At 47.4% G+C, this 16,784-nt stretch overlaps 1 protein-coding gene across 1 annotated transcript; it reads left to right on the top strand.

Annotated features, from left to right (window-relative positions):
- The first annotated feature begins 2,551 nt into the window (after positions 1-2,551).
- On the top strand, positions 2,552-16,451 carry CUEDC2 (CUE domain containing 2). Its single transcript, XM_086616687.1, has 10 exons — positions 2,552-2,583; positions 3,695-3,823; positions 9,382-9,475; positions 10,315-10,458; positions 10,783-10,844; positions 12,274-12,407; positions 13,592-13,762; positions 14,112-14,173; positions 15,831-15,891; positions 16,289-16,451. Exons 3-10 carry the CDS (start codon positions 9,402-9,404, stop codon positions 16,433-16,435), a joined length of 855 nt encoding a protein of 284 aa, XP_086472813.1. The 5' UTR covers positions 2,552-2,583; positions 3,695-3,823; positions 9,382-9,401; the 3' UTR covers positions 16,436-16,451.
- The last annotated feature ends 333 nt before the right edge of the window (positions 16,452-16,784 follow it).

Consider the following 16,784-nt stretch of genomic DNA (forward strand, 5'->3'; position numbering starts at 1 on the left):
GAATAAGCTGGAGAAGGAACAATTTTCCTCTGGCTTGATTCAACACACTTGCATTATTCATCATGTTTGCGAAAGAATATGAATGCCATCAAATAATTAGATGGTGTGTTAACCTCCCTGGTTTGCAATAGCCTGTGATTGACAAGCAGAAGGGCTCTCCAAGAACAATTTCCTGTGCTGTTGCTCCCTTCCGCCTGGACCCTAGGCAAAGGGTGTGTTTTGTGTGTTTGTATAGGGAATCCCTGTGGAGTTTTTGTCAAGCTTTAGGTCAAAACCCTCTGAAATTAACTTTAAATTGCGGATCTATTAGATGCCATATTTGTTCCGGTATCTATTACCAGTACTACAAATGGTCATCTTCCATTAGTGTAAATAAAAAAAAAAAAAAAAGGAACTGCCCTCTTACATCATTTTGGATTGGAGTAGAGTGGGACAGTGAAATATCAAATTGCAGCAAAGTATGCTAAAAGAGAGAAGTCTAAGAGGCTATAGGAGAATTTTCTTGGCATTTTAACTTCCTTAGATTTTCTCAGACCTCTGCTTCGAAGCCCAGTGTGGTTTTCTCCTCCCTTCATTACTCCCGGGATAGACTGCCCTGATCATTGGTCAGGTTGACAGTCAACTTTGAAGTATTTGTAGCAGAAAAAACAAACAAACAAACAAACAGAGGTCTTGTCTGTTGGTGTTCTGAAAACTATTATTTACAAACCATAGGATTTGTAAGGATTTACAAATTGCCTGAACTGATGGCACCTGAGAACTCTCAAAATTTCTCATGGGTCTCAAGGTTTCCAAGATGGGTCTCAAGGTTTCCAAGCAAGTCAAGGAAACTACAAAGCAGACTGAGGCAAAACAAATAAATCCTTAAATTCTGCTGATGAATAGAGTGCCATGAACCACCTGTGAAAAAGCTGGTAGAACCCCATATGCTCTCAAACCATAAATTAGTTTAGGAAGTTTTATTCTAGTCAGTCAAGAATTGATGAGAGAAGTTAGTTCGCACAAGGTAACTGCAATTGTTTCTCTTAACTTTAAAGGTTGTTAATTTCTAAGGGCTTTACATGTGTTGCTTCATTTTCTTCAAAAATTCCCCTTCCGCTTCACTGTGATGTAATCCAATTTCCACTGAGTACCTGACGCAGAAGCAGCTGCATTGTCAGCATGTCCTTTATATGATGGAGTCACACAAGTTGAAACCCATCCTACAAATCACAGGCTTGTTGGGGGATTTTCAAACTATTTCCCAAACCAAGGTAAAACCACAGATCGGAGAATAGATAATGAAGCATAGTTGATTAATTTCAGTTAATGTATGGACAAGTGCAGCAAAAAACAGTCAAAAGCAGAAGAATTCAAAGACTGTGACTACTCCCACAATGAAGTATATTCATACAATGTGAAGGGAAGACTGTATATACTTAAATGGAGATAAACAATGGAAACAGACTCTGCTCTTAATGACACTGGAGTGAGTGCTGAGTGATGCTCCTTACCCAGCTGGCGTTACTCTGGATTTTTCCTGGTACTGCCGAAGGCAGAATCAGGCTCATTTGTTTGGTATTTGTAATGTGATGTATCTGTAATTATGTAACACACTACTGAAGACCATGAGTCAGATAATAACTATGCCTTGCTGCTTTAGGATTTTTATGACGGAGAAGCACCTGGCATCGCGGAATTAATTCTGTTCCAGGAAGCACCTACTGTTGTCAAATTGACGAGCCGCTCACCTGACCGGGGAAGGGGTCGGCGCGGCCAGCGAGCAAGGCAAAAGCTGCGGTTCCGTCCCACAGCACAGCTCTGCTGTGACCTCTCCAGGAGCCCCGGGCTGCTCTAAGGTGCCGCAGCCCTCCAAATCGCCAGAATAAAGCAGCAAGCAGTGGCCTGCCAAGCGCGGGGTGGGGCTAGAAGGCTTTTTAACAGAAGAGGAAACAAAGCCAGGAGACTCTGCACGCGGTTCCCAACTTTTGCAGACAGCAGATCGGGGAGCACCCCCCGCACGGTGCTTCCACCTGACACGAGCTTCCGCTCGGGAGAAGCGCCCCGAAAAGCGGGGCGGCTTTGCCCGAACACTTGAAGATGCGCTGCTTCCATCAGGGAACGTGTCTCCTGCGCTCGGCAGAGAGGAGAATTTCGCTCAGGCTTTATCAGGGTGACTCCGCAAAGCGCCGCCGTGCTCCCGGGCCGCACAACGACACTTCTGTGCCACCGAGGCTCAGGCGTGCTCGCGGCTGCCACCCTCTGCCCTGTTTCCTCTCCGCCTTCACTCTGGGTGCTGACCCGCACCCCGTCCGCCTCGGTGGACGCTGCGAGGGGCTCTCCAGCGCACACCGGCACCGACACGCCAGCTCCTCGCGGCTGACGGCTCGGAGCCGAGCGCGGCGGCCAGGAAAAGCCGCCTTGCGGCTCCCGCCCACAATCAAGATGGCGGCACGAGGACCACAGCCGTACGAAGCCGCTCTACCCTCCCGCGCCCGCCTCTATGACTGGCGGCGGGCGCGGCCACGTGACGCTTTCAACCGCGCCGCGCGGGACCTGCGCCGGGAGGCAGCGAGGCTGCGGCGGGGGCGCGCGGGCGATCAGGTGACCGCAGCCCCGCTGCTGCTGCTGCCGCCGCCGCCCCCCCCGGTGGCGCGTGCCCGATGCCCTGCTCTGCGGGGCCGCTGGGAGCGAGGGAGCGGGACGGCGCGGGGGCGAGCAGGGCGCCCGGGGCGGAGGTGACCCCAGCTAGGCCGGAACCCGGGGACCGGCGGTGGCCTCCGAGGCACCGCTGCCGGCGGTCAGCGACGAGCCAGCCTGCAGCCCCCTGTCGCTGCCGCGGCCGGCGTGCCCGTGGCGGTGCCTTGGGCAGCGCGGGAGCACGAGTAATCCGGGCGCTTGGCTTAATCCCGGGGTCCGCGATGCGGGGACGCGCCGGCAGGTGCGGGAGCCGGCTGCTGGTCGGGGAGGGGGCGCCGGCAGGCCGGGGCCTGGGCGGTGTAACCGCACGGCCGTCCGTGGCGAGAGGAAACACGTTGTGCAAGTGGCGTGGAAATTCACCCGCAGTAAGGGGTGCAGAGGGGAGCGTGGTGTTGAGGGGGGGCTCGGTCTGCTCACGGAGCTTGTTTTGGGCACTCTGCTGCCAGATTCTCTCCAGCCCCCTGGAGGTGGTCATTGTCTGCTACTAAGGGGGAACAGGCGCGGTGAGAACATAACGCCCCAAAGTTACTCAGCCAGGAGTTGGGGTCCAGTGTTACAGCTCGAGATAAAGACCAGCCGCTTACCCAGCGTGGGGCTTTGTGGTGCTTCGGCCGTGGCGACGTGCCAGCAGCACGCAGCAGCAGGAAAACCCAGCGCTCCTTTCTGGGCTCTCTTGTTAAAGCTAACAGAAACAAGTTCTGCTTCGCAATGGCGATGAGGACACCAGTGCTTTTGGAATGTCAGTGGTGTTCAGAGACCACTGCAGGCCTTGCTATGGAAACCAGGAATGTTGAAAAACATCCCACCATGGCAGTGAATTTGAAGGCTGGCAATTACACTATTCTCACATCCAAGTTAGCCTTTCATGTAGTACTTTTATTCCAAAGGATAAAGCTGTACCCTTTGCATTAGGGGAAACAGTCGTAAGTGACATAAAGCATAAAGACACCAACATACAGAGAACGATTCTGTTGTGCTCCCACTCCAGCTGATTCAGCTTTCTTTTCCCATGAAGGACAACCTCATTCATGGCTTGGGCCACACAATCGTAGGATGGACCGTCGACTCTTCTGCAGGTACTGAAGTGACTTCGTAAACACCAGCTGCAAGCTGACATCCCCACACAGGCAATATTTCTGCTCAGGTAAGGGCCCCATGTCAGCAGAGCACCACCCAAGTGCAGCATAGATCTGACAGGGGAGGGAAGAGTCTGGCCATTGGCATTACTATCTTCTATTACTGTAATTTAGTGGGACTAATTTATTAACAGAAGTCTTATTTTAATGTTAGAGCATTAAGGAGTTAATTGTGTTAATGTGCACAATGACCTCGGCCTGCTTTCCCATACCAACCACACAGTGAAAGTCCTTTCAGGGACTTCTTTAGCAAGCAAAACAAAAAATGGGAGCACTGATGTTACGTCTGTAAGGTATATTACTCACCTGGAAAGTTTCAGGAGGTAAAGTAGTTCAGTGGAGTATAGCCACAGCTTGCTCTCTGTCCTGCAGATCTGGCTTTTGAGAGATTTCCTCTGAGGCTGTGTGTCACAGGCTACGCTGAGAGCTCCTTATGTCCCAGGGATCCACGCTTCCCCAAGCACAGGCACACGCGTGCACATGCACACACAGAGAACTGCATGAGACGTGCTCTGTACTTGTAACAAGTTTTCAGAGAGAGCACAGTGAACCATCACTGTCCCGTTACTCACTTAAGAATAATTACTGAAACTTGAGCTAAAAGAACCTTCTCAAGGTGTCTTAGTCAGTCCCTCAGACAGATCAGATTTACTTACACTTTCTCTAACCTGTTCTGAGAAACATCCAAGGCATACAACACCCATCTTCTTCCACTTGCAGAAACCTCAAGTCATCGGTAGGCAAATTTATGATCTCATAAAAGTTGATATACATCTGAATGGCAGTTCCTGTTAGCTCAGAAACATTCTTCTAAATTGCTCTCCTCAAGTCTATCTTGTTAATAAAGAGTCCAAGGCACAATCAATCATTCTTATCCCATCACATTGACCATTTGAGAATGATTACTGAAATTTGAGTTGAAAGAGCCTTTGGAAATGATCTAGCTGTATGCAAACGTTTCAGATTTTCACCTTTTTTTTTTTTAAGGAAAGCAGATCCATATGAATTGTATGCAAAGCAGCCAACTTTTCTTGAATATAGCATAAGTAGATATTTCAGACACCACAAGCATAATGGTACTTTTAGAGGGGTATCATTTCTGCAGCTGTTTTACAAAAAAAAAAAAAAGCCCAGATTTGACATTAACATATTAGGAAGGAAAATGCAAGGGTGATGGAGATTACTAGGTTCTTAAGACCGACAGTAAGGTGGCAAACTCTGTTGAGCTGCTGGCCAAAGTATCTAGTACAGAAAATGGATGACTTTCTCATTCACATTTTGAGAACTGATACCTCTTTTCTCTGCCTGAGGTGAGGAAATAACGTATGCCATGCGATATTATGTGGATCAAATAAGCACTCCTGATATTTCAAACCAAGCCTCTCTTAATGAGATTACATACAGTGCTCCACTGCTCACTCTTTAGTAACAAACCCCAGCATTTAAAAACTGTCTGAAGACAGTTTTTAGGGTCAAAGGTCTCTTGTTCTGACAGTGCAAAACAGTGAGGCTCTAGCTGAGGGCAGAGCAATAGGAATACCATTTCTTGACTATATGTTTTTAAAAATAGATTCTGTGCAACATGTTAAGCAGAGCCCACATTATAATGACAAAAAATGCAGAAAGACTTTGATAGATATGTTTGAATCAGCTGACAACTACTGAAGTGATCTTAAAGTCCACATTGCAATTATGGATGGAAGTTTAAAATGATGGTAACACGTTTTCAGTAAAATTGAGCTCTCAGGAGAGTGATTTCTCCTGCCTTTGGGTTTTAGATCATTCTGTGCATTATAAATCACTCCTCCACAAAACTGTGCACATAGGATAAGCCCTTTTAGTAAACCTCCCCCTTAGCTATTGCAGCTCACGGCTAGAAAAAATGGTGTTTGAAGGTATAATGCAGAAGGTGTTTTGGTGTCCTGAGTTATGTAATTATAAACTTGGCTGTGTGGAGAGGAATATGCAGCAACATCAGTTTTTTCCTTGAAGGATTTTGAAATATTTGTATGTAGGTTTTTAATCAGCTCCGTCTGTTTCAAGAAAATACCCACCAAATCTGAAAGGCCGGAGGACCTTCAGGACTTGTCTTCCACAAGCCTCATTTGACCAAAACCATTGGGCACTACAGATCCTCCAGATGTCAAGCTTTGTAAGGCCTGTTTACCGGGGAATAAAACCTCTGCCTCACGGCAATAAATGATCGAATGCAAGTGCATTTGTCTCTCTTGGTGCTTCTGTTTTTTTCAGGAGCAGAGATGGGTTCTTCAGGTGAAAGGTCAATGGCTGACCCTTGAAGAAATACTTGATCACCTAGCTGCTTTTTGTCCTTCAATGTAAGACTGTGCTTTTGTCATTTAAAGGGTTTCCTTTCTTCAAAGGCAGGCTAAAGGTGGCAGCTTGACTTCTCTGGATGTAAACCTTAAATCCGAGTGTACTGGTCGATGGATTTGTCTGAGATACCAGAGAGAATTTATACCCAATGGTTAAAACCTGCTGCCTTCTTTCCTGTCATAGACACAAGGAAATAGCTTTTGTTCAGATACTGCATGGTAACTCCACGGAAAATGCCTGAATATTTTCACACACTTCACACCAGCATTTCTTGTGGTTGTCAGAAGTTGGGAAATGGATTCAAGACCAGTTAGTGACTGGCTGCTGTAGCCATGATACTCCTGTTGCTGAATTTTTTTTTTCAGCATTTCTCTTGTCCCACTCTGACACTTGTCTGCAAGTGCCTTTGATTAAGGAGATGAGTGACTTTGCCTGTTCTATTGATCAGAATAAATTACCAGCAGCTAATTTATGGACCTCACAAAAGTGCCTTTGACATGTTGAATTGTGCTCTGTTGTTCAGGTAATTGGGTTGTCAGGAAATGTTATTGGTTACTATACAGTTATCTCTTCTAGAATATTGGCCTGTTTCTTGGAAATGGACAAAATCTTTTAGACTTCCAGTTCCCAGGATGTCATGAAGACTGAGTAAGAAGGAAATAAGCATTATTCTTGATAGTAGTGACTTTAGTAAGAAATCTTGACTGCTCTGTGTTGATTTTCCATGCCTGATTTCTGTAAAAAAGAAAATTACTTTTCTTGTAGTTGCAAGTTCAGGGGGCTTGGTGGTTGCCACCATTTGCAGATTCAGCTTAAAATGGGGGGGAAACATGCTGCACAGGACAGTATTCTTGCCAACAGTGAGATTCAGAATCTTAATATTGGCTTTTTGATGTCTGAGAAGGATAGAACAAAGCTAACCTTTTTTTTTGGGGCATGTTGCAAAGATGGCAAAGATAAACTTGGTTCTGTCACACCCTTAGAGAACACACAAAACACACAAAACCAACAAATGGGCAGCAGGAAGATGTTTTTACATGTGGTTGTCTTTGCAGGCAGCTTCCGCACTTGCAGGCCATGACATCTGCGAAAGTGAGAAAAATGCAAACAAAGGACCCTTGCAAGGCTGAAAAATAAAAGCAGCTCAGGAGCTCACTTTGGGTGTTTGTGTGAAGAGCTCCTACCTGAAAAAGTTTGTCTTCTTCACATGCTGTGAAATGGGAATTTTCTAACTAAAAATACCGAAGGCAAAGAAATTTTTTTAGCTTAAGACAGAAACAGCAAGTAATCCTTTCTGATAATGCCTTCCTCTGGCTGTTTCTGCACGTGCTGTGTTTGAATACATGTATGTTGGTCATGTAGTGGTACAGCATTTTTAGCTCGTTCTTCATTTCCCCAAGTGAGAGGCACATGTAAAGAAGGTTTGTTTTCTTTTTTAGTTACTGGGTCTACATCAGTGGGAGGGTTCATACTAATAGCAGCTGCAAGAAAGTTCAGGTGATTAGATGGCTTTTCTGTTTATCTTTGAACACAGTGAAAATTGGGGCAGTTCTTCTATATGAGTATGCCACACTGTTCATGTCCCACTGCTGAGAGGTTCTTTCTGTATTTCTCTCCCTGCTGCCCCAAGGGAATGGCACTGACACAGAGATTCAGTAAGAGATGGTCATTCAGATAGAAAACCTATATTTGTTCAAAGCCCTGAAGAGTAGAAGAGCACTGACTGGGAATATTTGATGGAGAATCACTGCAGGGAGATGCAATGTGAGATGCCATATACCCAGCAGAGCACTTTTGCATAAGCCTGTGTTGCAGCTTTCTCCCTCAATATCAAGAGCCAAATCCCTAGAGCCTCAGTGTAACCATAGCTGGAGGCAGGCTTGGCTGGCTTGGGTGTGCTTCTCTGGCCAGCCACAAACATGTGTGCTCTTGGCACCTGCAATGGTGCCCAAGCACAGTGCAGAGCTTGAATGGGCCCAAGACTGCAGATGGACCCCCCAACAGGCTGCTGGGCTTTGGTTCTCTCTAGGTCTTGCAAGAGCAGTGCTGAGTGCCGTGAGGTGGTTTTGTTTATATCCTGCTAGCTCTGGAAGTCTCATCTCAGGAAATACCAAACCTTTTTGTTTCTCGTGGGAACATGGGAATTATCTCTTGGCAACCCATACGACTCCTCCACGAGTTCTGTGTCAAACAGACCTGGTCAGGTGCTGGTGTGGTTGGAATGAGGGAACTGCATTGATGGGAGCGTAACAACCTTTGGAAGCCCTATGGCTGATGAACACATCAGTTTCTCTGTGTGCAGGGCTAGTTTCCTTCCTTGGAAGAACTGAGTGCTTAAAGTGTTTGTCCACCCAGCAGCTTTGTAGATACCAGTGGGTAATGAATGGTTAAGGAATGGCTTTTCTCCACCCAATTCAGTCCAGGCCCCATAGTGATAGCTGAAGGAGGGCTGTGGGCAGCCTCACTCTGCCATTGCTTCTGTAGGAGCTCTGTGATTCTTAGAACTCCCCTGAGTTTTGGGTTATCAAGCGCCCCTTGTTGCAGCTGCACCAGCTGCAGAATGGCTCATTTACTGAACACAACAACGGGCTCCTGTTTGGGCAGGATTCCACTGGCAGTCCATGGCTGACCTGGAGACCTTTGATATTTTGGCTGGCAGACTAGTTGTCTGTGCCCTGCTTGGTATTTCCCTGTAAAATACGCTCTAGGTTGTCCTTTCTTTAGGAGACATTACCCTTCCTCCCACTCGTTCCCGAGTCCAAGCATCACTGCGAATGCTCTTAGCTAGAAGGTCCACCCCTTTCTGCACTGAGCACGAAAACGCACTACTCACCACTTCCTCACCAGACAGGCACAGCGTTCCAGCTCAGGAGGTGTCTCTGAGGTCCTGCAGCTGGACGCATCTGCGTTTCCAGCTTTGCTTTCTGGAGGGGACACTTCAGATGTACAGTACAACTGTATACTGCCAGCATCAACACAAGCAGGAGAGGCCCAAGATACTGGGTTGCTTTACGCTGGTATTTCCAGTGAATCCTCATACTGCTGCTTTTTGTGGATATCTTTGCCTGCTGTTACCCAGGGACGACAAGACCTATTGGAGGAGTTTGTGAATTGTTCTGATGTGAAGAGCACCAGCACCTATACCATACTTACCTTTTGATCCTGTTGATATTTTGATGTACTTCTTGCCTTTGAAATTACAGGGAGTTTTCTTTTTCCTCCTCTTTTTTAGATAAAAAGGTTTAGAGAGACATGGAGCTTGAAAGAATCATTCGAGACACACTGACATGCTTCATCCAGTCTCACATCCCTGCAGCAGACCTCAGGTATGTTGAGATAGGAAGATGCAATATCATTGTTCTAGCTTGAACTCTGCATTAATTGTCCCTCTACACATTATACTGAACTCTGTAGCTTTCCTGTACTTTGTGTTGCTTTTCCATAAGTCAGATCTAGGATGCAGGTAATTTGCACAGGCTCTGATGGGAATGCTTCAACTTAGCATTGCAATCTAGCAATGTCATTTCTTTGATGACCAAGATGATTAATTTCCTGTCTAGTAATACACATTAGAATATGGGATTCTCTTCATTCCACAGTGCTCTCGAAGGGCTTTCTGAGCAACATAACGCTGTGTCAGGGCTCTCCCTATTTTGAACTCTGCCTGCATGCAGAGATACAGCCACCTTGAGGCTGAAACACGGCAGCTGGTTTTGCAGCCAGTGGCAGCAGTGACACAAGTGTGGAGAGCAGCAAGCAGAGAATACTGCATCCCATAGAAATTGCAACGTGACAGAATACAATGACCTCACCTGAAACACTAGTCAGCATAGAAAAGTCAGGGTTTGAGCATTTGGAATATTTTGGTTAGCTCAGCTGAAGCACCTACAGGAGCAAAGCCTCTGGGCACACACTGGGGCTTTCATTCAGTGCTGCCCAGGAAGCAGGACAGCATGCAGTATTTTATCCATAAATGCTTCCCTCTCAACCACTGACCACCTGCTACCTGGCTTTACTGGTGGGATCTGCCCATAAGATACTGTGCATATGGGTCCTTCTGCTGCTCTATTAGAAAGACACAAGGTTAGGGGGAATGGGGATGGGGAGAGAGTAAAAATGGGCCTGTTGACCCTGCTGCCATGTCCTGTGTTCTCTCTGTCTCCAGTGGGATGGATGATGTTTTCTTCTCGTACATCACGGGTGTCCTGGAAGAGCTGGGCTCACCAGAGTCCTCCGAGGAGAATTTTGACATGGACACCTTTGTGGAAATGATGGAGGCATATATCCCTGGTTTTGCAGAAATCCACAGGTATGTGAAATGTTACTGCTTTGTACGTGCATGCCATGCACTGAGGGCCTGGACCTAAGCCCCTCAGTACCGTAAATTCTTTTGTTATACCCAGTTGAAGATGTATTAGTACCAAACCTGTGCCATTATGATTAAGTCAGTCTTCATCTGAATACACAGATGCTGATCCCAGTATAGTTTGCAAGTAAGTCCTTGGCCATCTGAAATACCAGTTTAGTTTATTGGCTTCCCATCAAGTCTTGTCTTTCTATGAAGAGGTAGCCAAGTAGGATAGGCTACTACCTTTATTCCTCACACTAATTACACAGCTTCTGTCTCTTGCAGTGAGGATGTTTGTGAAATGATGTTCTCCCTCTCAGAAAGGCTTGGTGAAGCTCGCAACAAAGGTGAGTTACACAGACAATTTCAGCACAAGACAGTATATTCTGCACATGTTTCCAGTCTTAGTGTTTGGAGTTGAGTGATATCACAAGCTAAAATACAGTCTTGTTTGCCACAGTTAGGATCTCATAAGGTAGCCTGAATTGATTGATAGGTTTTGGTTTTAATGTTAAGTTGGGTTTTTGATATCAACACATACAAGGTTTGAGTCATATGGAATACTCTCCAAGACATACTGGAGTGAAAAACACTTATCAGAACTCCAAACACCTCTGTTGAGATCAAATCCCGAGTAGTAAGGAAGAAAGAGCAGATACAGGGTACAGGGCTGCTTGTTGAAATTCTACTGTAGGTTAATTCTGAAAGTGAGGATTTCTGCCTGCTTCTGATAGCCATCTGCCTAAGTGACTCTACCACTGGGCAGCCCATGTCAGGTGTATCATCAAATAAAGAATCCAGCTGATTACATGTTATCACTACTAGACTGAGCATCCTCAAAGCTCACTTGCCATTCACCCATGAACCCCATCACAGGTGCAAAATCAGCAATGATGTGCTCTGGCCTGCACTATGCAGGACTGCAGAAGACTATGCTATCCCAATGGCCCTTTCTAACCTCAGCATCCACAGATGAGCTGGATTGCCATGTTAATCAGCCCCAAAGGTACTTCCCTCTAAAGAACAGACAAGTGAAGTGCCTGGATATTAAACCTTTCAAGATACACCAGTCTGGATTTTGCTTATCTAGCAACATCACTGCTGTCTTGCCAGAAGGCTGCATGGTGTAGAACAGACAGTCCTGTCTTTTATCTTACTTGCTGCTTTCTTGAACTTGACAAAGTCTGCTCCGGTCATCTGCATCCTACACTTTGAGGATCTTGTAGCCATCCCAGTTTTAGAGAGGACAGAACAGAGTTGAAATGATTCTTCTTACAGTGACACAGAAAGAGCTTGTAAAGAGAGATGCATCATAATAACCTGATCACAGGATGTGCGGGCTAACATACAGCCTGGGGACTACCAAAGTGTATTCCCAAATTTAAAATCAAAACACCTTAGGTCAAAGTTAGAGCAAACACCAGAGAATTCTTAGAAATGTAACAAACACACCTTAAATATCCACAGCTAAGGTGGTAGAGGGCTGAGAACTGACAGGTAGAATTGAATTCACAAGCAGCCCACGCCCAGTAAGGCCTGGAAACACAGTGCTTGGGCACTCCAGCGTGTGCTAGCACTGCCTCCCTGCAGGTCAGTGTGAGCGGAGCTGCAGCTGTCCCTGCTGAGGGCAGGAGGAACAGTAGTGATTCCCAGTCTTGTCACTTAAGAAGGGATTTGCTTTAGTACATGGTGCACTAGCAACCTAATGCTAACAGAAAGCACAGAGCTCTAGCCTCAGTGGCACTGTTCCTCAGGAGATATCACTATGTCTTTAAGAAAAACCTGGCCAAAAGGCTGTGGGAAGCAGAAGTGAAGCACCCTCTGAAGACTTGACCAAGGGCCAGGAGTCTGGAGCTGGAGCCTGCAATGGGGAAGGGCTGTGCACTCCAACAGACGAAGCTGGGGCCCAGGTATGAGCACGCTGCAGAGGGGCAGGAGCACTGGGGACAGTCACCTAGCACAAGGCTACCAGCACCACCTCAGGGCATTTTCTGGCTCTGGAAGGAACCACAACATAGGCTGTGACAGCATCACTGGTGTCTGTGATCTCCTTCATTGTATGGCCTGAGCAAGTCTCTGTCAGTAAGCAGGGGGAAAAAAAAAAATAATGTGCTGATGGAAGAATATGAGCCATCACTCTGGCTGATCCTTTCCAGTGTCTGGAAAGACACATCTAGAGCGATGGTTGAGAGAACCTGTCCCAGTGCCCTCAGAGATCCCAGAGCAGCACCATGGGGACACGTCTGCAGTCCAGGCTACACCCCACTTCACCATGTTCCCCTAGCCAGCCAGTTTGAGCTGGATCACTATTTCTCTCCCCAGCAATCATGCAGTATCTGCACAGGAAGCAGTCATGTCCGAGTGTCAGTCCCAAAGACGCCAGCCCCACCCTCAGTGACTTTCTGTGCCGTGCGCTTACTGAGCTATACAGCACCGAGTCATTGGCCCAGCAGTCCTGCAGCACGATTCCCCTGCTGATGCTGCCGCATCATTCAGTGTGACCCATGCTACAGGCATTGCAGCACCTGGCAGATCCCCTCCACATCCTTCCCCCACACTCTACTTGCTGTTTCTCCAGTACTGATGTCTTCCTGCTCTGCAGTGCAGTCACTCTGCACAGCCTTCTAGGAAATGCTGCTGCGCTTCCTTCCAATGTAGCCACAGCTCACTGTGTTCAGCAGTCCTTTCCCTTTCTGATCCAAGCACATAGAACTTCACAAGGTGAGCAGGAGTTCAAGCATTCACAGCACAGTGTCCAGAAAGCTTACTCCTAAAGAGACACATAGCATGGCCACACAGGAGAGCCAGTTCACAGCAGCCCTACTTCAAAGAAAGCTGAAACACAGAAGGAGGAGATTAAGGAAGTGATGCTTTGTCCTTGCAAACATACAATCCCCTGTTAGCTTCAGGAACAGGATTTAGTCACACTTGTAAGAAGAGAGGGCCTTCAGCTAAGGGCAAGCTGAATGTCATGGTTTAGGCGGGCTGAAACCAGGACACTGAATTTCCCAACAATGCAAAACCAGAGGGGCCCTTTTCAATAGCCCTCTCCTCGCTGTATTGCAAACTTACCTCTCTCTCTTGCTCCAACTAGGAGGACGATGACTTGAAGGATGGGGTGGAGCTGCTACTGGAGATGTTCCCAGCATGTACTGTGAGCCAGGCAGAGAAGGCACTTGCCATGGCCTTGGGGAACTTGGAGGAGGCAGTGCAGTTAATTGTGGAGGAGAAGGTGGAAATTGGCCCAGCAGGTGCAAGTGTGAAGGTACTGTACTGTACTGTGAGCTGGGTGGCAGCAGGCCAAGGAGAAGGGCAGGGCTGAGGGACACACAGGTGGCCCAGCTGTCTGCTGCACAGAAGCTTTGACTGCAGGAACTTTCCATGCAATGAGCCAGGAGGATCACCCAGAGCAACAGCCCCTCTCCCTTCTTTGGGTCCCTGAGTACAAGGTGTGCCCACGGCTGAGCCAGCACCCCAGCAGAGCTGTGGCTGGCACCCCCTTTTCCACAGGGGCTGGAGTGCTCCACCAGCAGCTGGGCTCACCAAGCTAGCAGAGGGGTAACTGTATACCCCACATGTTGTGCTACTCACACACTCACCTTGTCTCCTCCCAGGAACTGGCACGGCCCCGCAGAGCACCCAACCATGAGGAACTAAAACAGGTTATCCTACAGAAGTAAGTACCCAGCAGCAAAAAATCCCTTATTCTACTGCAAGTAAAGGAAGAGGTGGCAGTTGGGGGAAGGTCAGAATGACAATGTGGTCTATAAAGAACTTGGGAGTGTACAATGCTTAGTAAGGATGCCATGAAGCTGATTTGGGTATAGCCGAACACATCGAAGCACAAATACAATCATCAGGTGGGGGACAAAAACCCACAGGTTTGGGTTTCTTTTAGAGCTCTGGCACAGAAACAGGTTACCTGCACCAGCTGGGTCCCAGCGCTGGCTGTGTGCAAGCTTTCAGCATCCTACTGGCATAATGTAAATCACAGTACTGTCAGCTGAGGTCCCAGTTAAAGGTTCAAGGCACAAACATCATGCTGCAGCTCAGGTAACAACACATTGTGACTTGTAGAACTACAGCAACTCATTCATACCTCCGTCCTTGGAGACAGTCCAAACAAGGCTAAAGATATCTTTAACAGACTGGCTGTACAGCAACACTGGGAAGATTGAATCTTCAGTTGCTGAAGGTGTGAATTCCATGCATTTAAAGAAACCTCTTTGAAGTCCCCCTCTGGACTTCTTGGAAATGAAAGCGGTGTTAGATTGGTTTACCTTTATTCATTTCCAAAAGCATTTAATTCTCAACAGAAGAACCCATGCTGTGGTTTCATCGATCTGTTTTAAGATGTCAGCTTTCATGAGTATCCTCCTGCGGGCATGCAGATTCCACGTGTCTGTCCAGCCACGTCTTTTCTACCACTTAACATTCTCCCCAGTGACAGAATAAACAGTCGATGGGCTAGGGAAGATAAAGCAAGGCAGATGGCATCCAGACAGAATTAGCAGTCCCTGTCCTTGCATGTCACTCTTGAAACAAGCCTGCACAGGAGACGGGCAAGGGAACAAAAAAAGCACCAGCTGCTAGTTATGTTTCTGGGAACTTCACTTTAATGACGTTTTGGCAACATCCTGTACTTTAAACATCACTCAAGCACAGGTACAGAGAGCAGATCACCGTAGCTGAAGATACACAGGAACAACTATACTAACTACTAAGGGAGAAGTTACAGTCAGCTGTGCTGTCCACCTGCTAAACCAGCACCAAAGTCTCAAGAGTAGTAACTCAGCGAGCAAATGCTTGGGCCCTGATGTTTCGGTTACATAGGGAACAAGATGATGCTTTTATGAAGTTGTTTCCGGCACAGACCCATTTCGTTGAAGAGTAGTAGGTGGAGTGTGAAAGGAACACCATCTCTTCAGGGCAAAAGCAGCCAGCTTGGTCCTGTAACCTCACCTCTGTCTCCTTTGGCTGCCATCACTTGGGCTGAGAAGTAGCAAAGCTGCCCCAATGGCAGAGCACACTAGACCTCAACACATTTCTCAGTTCTGCAGAGGCTATCGGCATTCTCAACAGCCTAAGTTTTCAATACCCTCCACATACAGCCAAAGATGCTATTCCAGGAGAATCCTGCTGGATTCTCAGCAGAAGGATGACATGCTTCTTGCCTGTGTCACCCAGAGGGGAAGGTTAAGTGCTCCTAGCTGCACTCTAGGCAAGTAGGACACATTGCACAGCCACAAACCAGCCAGGGGAGAAAGGACATGGGCTGTGAATAGCCCCACGCAATGCATGTTAACAGCATTCACTAAATGCTTGTCTTTCAGATACATGATGGTGGATAGTGCAGACGATCAGAAAACGCATCGGCCAGCTCCACCCAAGGAGGTAAGAAGAGTGGTCCCAGTGCACCAGCAATTTGAATATCCTTTGGCTACAAGGTTTAAAAACCAGGCTTCCAGTCCAACAAGCAACAGGGCAGGCCAAAGGCAGGACTGTTCACAGAGCCCACTACTCAGCACAGAGGGAAGATTAGCTTAGCTAAGGTGCTGCAGAGTCTGTCAGTTCCTACCATTCCTGACTAGCATGGCTCCTGCTCCCCCCACCATCAGACAGCTTCCTTCCCAGTTTTGGCCAAGATTTCCAACACAAAGAATGGTAAAGCAGCCCGCCTCAGTCTGCCTGCATTCACCTCCCTGAGCACAGCTCTGCTTCTGCTTCACCCCTCCCTTTCCCTAGCAGTGTAGCTGTCCATCCACTTGGTGTTAATGTCTTTCCTCTCCAGGCTCCCAAGAAGTTGATCCGCTACATTGACAACCAGGTGGTGAGTACAAAGGGAGAGAGATACAAAGACATCAAGAAGCCTGAGAGCGAGGAGGTGAAGAGAACCTACATCAGCCTCAAACCAGCCAGGAAGTACAAGTTCCACTGACAGCCAGGTCCTTCTGCTCTTCAGCCTCCACCTCACCAGCCAGGCATGGCAGGATGGACGTGGCACTAGGGATGAGTCTCCTCCATCTGCCACTAACTGGAACTAATCTGGGAGCTAGGACGCTGCTTTCAGCTTCCTCAACTAACCCAGCAAGGAGACTTCTCTCCTTGTGTAGCCGTCCCTCTGCCCCCAGGGGCACACTGCAGTGGCTCTCCAAGGGCCTAGGCATTCTCTGCTATTCCTTGCATGGGACATTTTTAGATCTAAGATGTGGCTTGTGCTTTTGCAGCAAGCTTTTTACAAGTCTGTGTGCACTGTTGCTTTAAATTGAGTGCCAGTATTAATAAAG

Source organism: Tauraco erythrolophus, chromosome 9 (assembly GCF_009769465.1).
Source record: "Tauraco erythrolophus isolate bTauEry1 chromosome 9, bTauEry1.pri, whole genome shotgun sequence".
Lineage (NCBI taxonomy): Eukaryota > Metazoa > Chordata > Aves > Musophagiformes > Musophagidae > Tauraco > Tauraco erythrolophus.

What these genes read in the sequence shown, in the direction of transcription:
- CUEDC2 (XM_086616687.1), top strand. Translation starts at nt 9,402, where the DNA reads ATGGAGCTTGAAAGAATCATTCGAGACACACTGACATGCTTCATCCAG. An exon ending in TGGTGAAGCTCGCAACAAAG is followed by an intron (nt 10,845 to 12,273) that starts GTGAGTTACACA and finishes TATGTCTTTAAG; the next exon opens with AAAAACCTGGCCAAAAGGCT. An exon ending in AAACAGGTTATCCTACAGAA is followed by an intron (nt 14,174 to 15,830) that starts GTAAGTACCCAG and finishes CTTGTCTTTCAG; the next exon opens with ATACATGATGGTGGATAGTG.